We start from the raw sequence: 3205 nt of genomic DNA, 5'->3' as shown, positions 1-3205 counted from the left end.
TAGGGGAACTCCCCTCAAGACTTGGCAGACATGACATAATTAGACTGTCATCATGTACTTCAACAACCACAATTCTCTTCACATTGTCTGTATATACTATAATATTGTATAATATAATAAAATATAATGTAGTATACCATAATATAGCCTATAGTGTAGATCTTTAAGGGGAACTTCCCTCAAGACTTGGCAGACATGGTATAATTAGACTGTCATCATGTACTTCAACAACCACAATCCTCCAGCAGGTGCTGCAGAGCTCTGTGTGCCACCGGACACAAGAGTAGTTTCCTTTAAAGTAACAGTATGCAACAATTGTACTTCAGGATTAGGGTTAGGATAAGCAGTTTTACCTTAAAATAACAGCTTGAAAAAAATTGGGGCGCTACAATGACTTTTAATATGGAGAATCGCCTCCGTCCATATGCTTATAATATGCTAAATGTAGGATTGCCTGACGCCGCCCGGCTTTTTACTGTCTGCCGAAATAGTTAGTAGCTTATTTGCCGTCTTGCTTTGTCTTGCACTTGCTTGGTGTTTGACTGTGTTAGGACAATTGATGAGTAACTAGTTTGTCATAATGTCAAAGTCAGCACATTTCAAGAGATTTCGTTAGTTTTAGCCGCTAGCATATCGTTAGCGAATAGCAATTGATCCGGAATACTTATTTAACACTCATGGGCAGCTGAGCAGTGATACTAACACACAAACATTCACTTTTCCTCTGTTTTTATATTTATGATATTTAAAGTATGCCACACTAGAGTTTTTATAGTGTACATACTGTTGTTATGACATGGCTTGTATACAAGTATTTGTCCTTTTGTACAATGTTATCTATATGCCATCTTTACATTGTCTGTATATAATATAAAATCGCATAATATAATAAAATATAATGTAGTATAATATAATAAAATATAATGTACTATACCATCATATAATATAGTATAGTATAGTATAGTATAGTATAGTATAATATAATGTAATGCTTTGTCTTTGAGGGCCAACCACTGGAGCTAAATGCCTTGTACATGCCAACAAGGCGAATGCTTCTACATGCCAATGAGGCGAATGCTTATTCTAATAATTTGAACGAAATAATGGCTTACTTTTATTGATTTTCTTTACCCTTCAGACCTTTCCAAAATGGCCCCTGAAGACAACTATGATAACGTAACTCTTCCTGGTAACCCTGGCTTAGCCACCATCAGTGGTGAGTGTATGATTGATATCACCGTGATCAACTATTTGTTGTGTGTGTGTGTGTGTAAACCATGAACCCATAATTATGTTAAGGTGATTAACAGACCTGTAGTACAATAACATCATACATGTAATATGAAAATGTTGTGAGTGCATCAAAAACTATATGGAAAAACTCATGTGGCATTTATTTGTATGTGGGTTTCAGACTTGCTTGAAGACTATGATGATTACTTGCATGATAACTCCACCGATCAAGGCGGTCTGGTCACTCCATGTTTCGATGGCGACGATGACAGCACCCTGGCAGGCTGGCAGACGGTATTTTACATCCTGGTCTTCTTGCTTGGCATCATGGGTAACTCCATGGTCGTCGCCACATTTGCCTGCTACTGGCGTACCCGTCTGCGCAGCCTGACGGACGCCTTCCTCCTCCACCTGGCGCTGTCGGACCTGCAGCTGCTGCTCACGCTGCCCCTGCAGGCCTGGGAGGCACTGTGTGGTGAGTGGCCGTTCAGTAGCGCCCTATGCAAGCTCACCAAGGGCCTGTGGTCGGTGAACACCTACAGCGGCCTGCTACTGCTAGCCTGCATTAGCGCCGAGCGCTACTCCGTCGTAGTGCACCGCTCGGGGGCATCTCGTCGGGGGAAGAACAGTGGTGGGTACTGCCATCGTCCCATGAGGCAGCAGGCCGTGGCAGCTTGCCTGAGCGTGGCGCTGGCCGCCGTCGCGTTGAGTGTTCCCGACTTCCTGTTCTCAGAGGTGGAGCCGAACAGCGGGATGTGTGGGATCAACGTGTGGGTTGAGGGTGCCGCGCCGCACGTCAAGATGATGTTGAGCGGCTCCATGATCGCAGGGTTCTGCGTGCCCTTCGCCGTCATGGCAACCTGCTACACGGCCATCGGCTTGGTCCTGGCGCAGGGTCACAAGCAGGCCCACAGCCGCGGGCACGGGCAGAGTTGGCGACGGCAGAGGACCCTCCGCCTCATGGTGGCGCTGGTGCTTCTCTTCCTGCTCTTTCAGTTGCCCTACACGCTGGTGCTGGGGCTGAAGCTGGCAGTCAGCTGGCGTTCCTGCGCGCTCCTGCTGTGGGAGAGCGGCACCCGCAGCCTGGCCTACACGCGCTGCTGCCTCAACCCCATCCTCTACGCCCTGGTGGGCATGCGCTTCCGTAACGACGTGCTGCGGCTGCTGCGGGACGTCGGCTGCCTCTGCCTCTCGCCGCTGCTGACCCCTGACCCCGACAGCGGCAGCTCGGTCTCGCCGCCCCCCACCATGTCCATGCAGCTGTCCCCGAAGTCACCCACACCACTCCTGACGCCGCTCAATATTGCCACGCCAACCTGCCAACGCAAAGTGTTTGTGTATCCGCCCCTTTCATCTCATCACACCTGACAGAGTTAAATCCACAGACTATGTCGGAACCAACCCTACATAAAAGAAGCTCACTCACAACCAATCACTCATACCCCGAACATACCCCACAAAAGGTCTGTAAAAAACATAAAGGAAATAACCCTTTTTATGTATAATACTTGCATGATAAATCTGTGGAAAAGATATTGCATACTAAAAAGGCAACGTATAAAACATATTTTTTTTTTACTGTGTATAAAGGGGGCCATAATTATGAGTGTTAACACACTGTTTATCATATTTATTATATGTAAAATAAACATATATACATTTGACAGGCTTTTTCCACATGGGTTACCACATGGCAGCATTAGTTCTGGAACCAATTTGGCCCGAACTTGCCACAGTTCCTCACCAGACCAGAACCCCTTCCTATGTTAGTTCCTGTCAGAACACACACAGTTCCTTCCTCACCTTTGCGTCACATTCCGCTGCTCCACAGGTGAGCCAGAGGAGATTTAAGCTTCCTAATCGAGTTTCCTGACCTGACTGACCAAAAGAGACACTCTGGTCCTGAGCTGAAACTCTGTAACTCTGTAACTCTTTTCCTTTCGTGATATATCATGATCTCCTATTTCGTTAT

At 46.3% G+C, this 3205-nt stretch overlaps 1 protein-coding gene across 1 annotated transcript; it reads left to right on the top strand.

Annotated features, from left to right (window-relative positions):
• Window positions 1-1149: 1149 nt before the first annotated feature.
• ccr10 (chemokine (C-C motif) receptor 10) lies at window positions 1150-2601 on the top strand (the record flags this gene model as incomplete). The annotated part of the gene is made up of 2 exons (XM_080835524.1): window positions 1150-1216; window positions 1415-2601. The coding sequence occupies 2 exons, from the start codon at window positions 1150-1152 to the stop codon at window positions 2599-2601; spliced, it is 1254 nt and encodes a 417-aa protein (XP_080691650.1).
• Between the last annotated feature and the right edge of the window lie 604 nt (window positions 2602-3205).

This window comes from Sprattus sprattus (assembly GCF_963457725.1).
Source record: "Sprattus sprattus genome assembly, chromosome: 3".
Lineage (NCBI taxonomy): Eukaryota > Metazoa > Chordata > Actinopteri > Clupeiformes > Clupeidae > Sprattus > Sprattus sprattus.
This window is presented reverse-complemented; position numbering and strand designations above follow the sequence as displayed.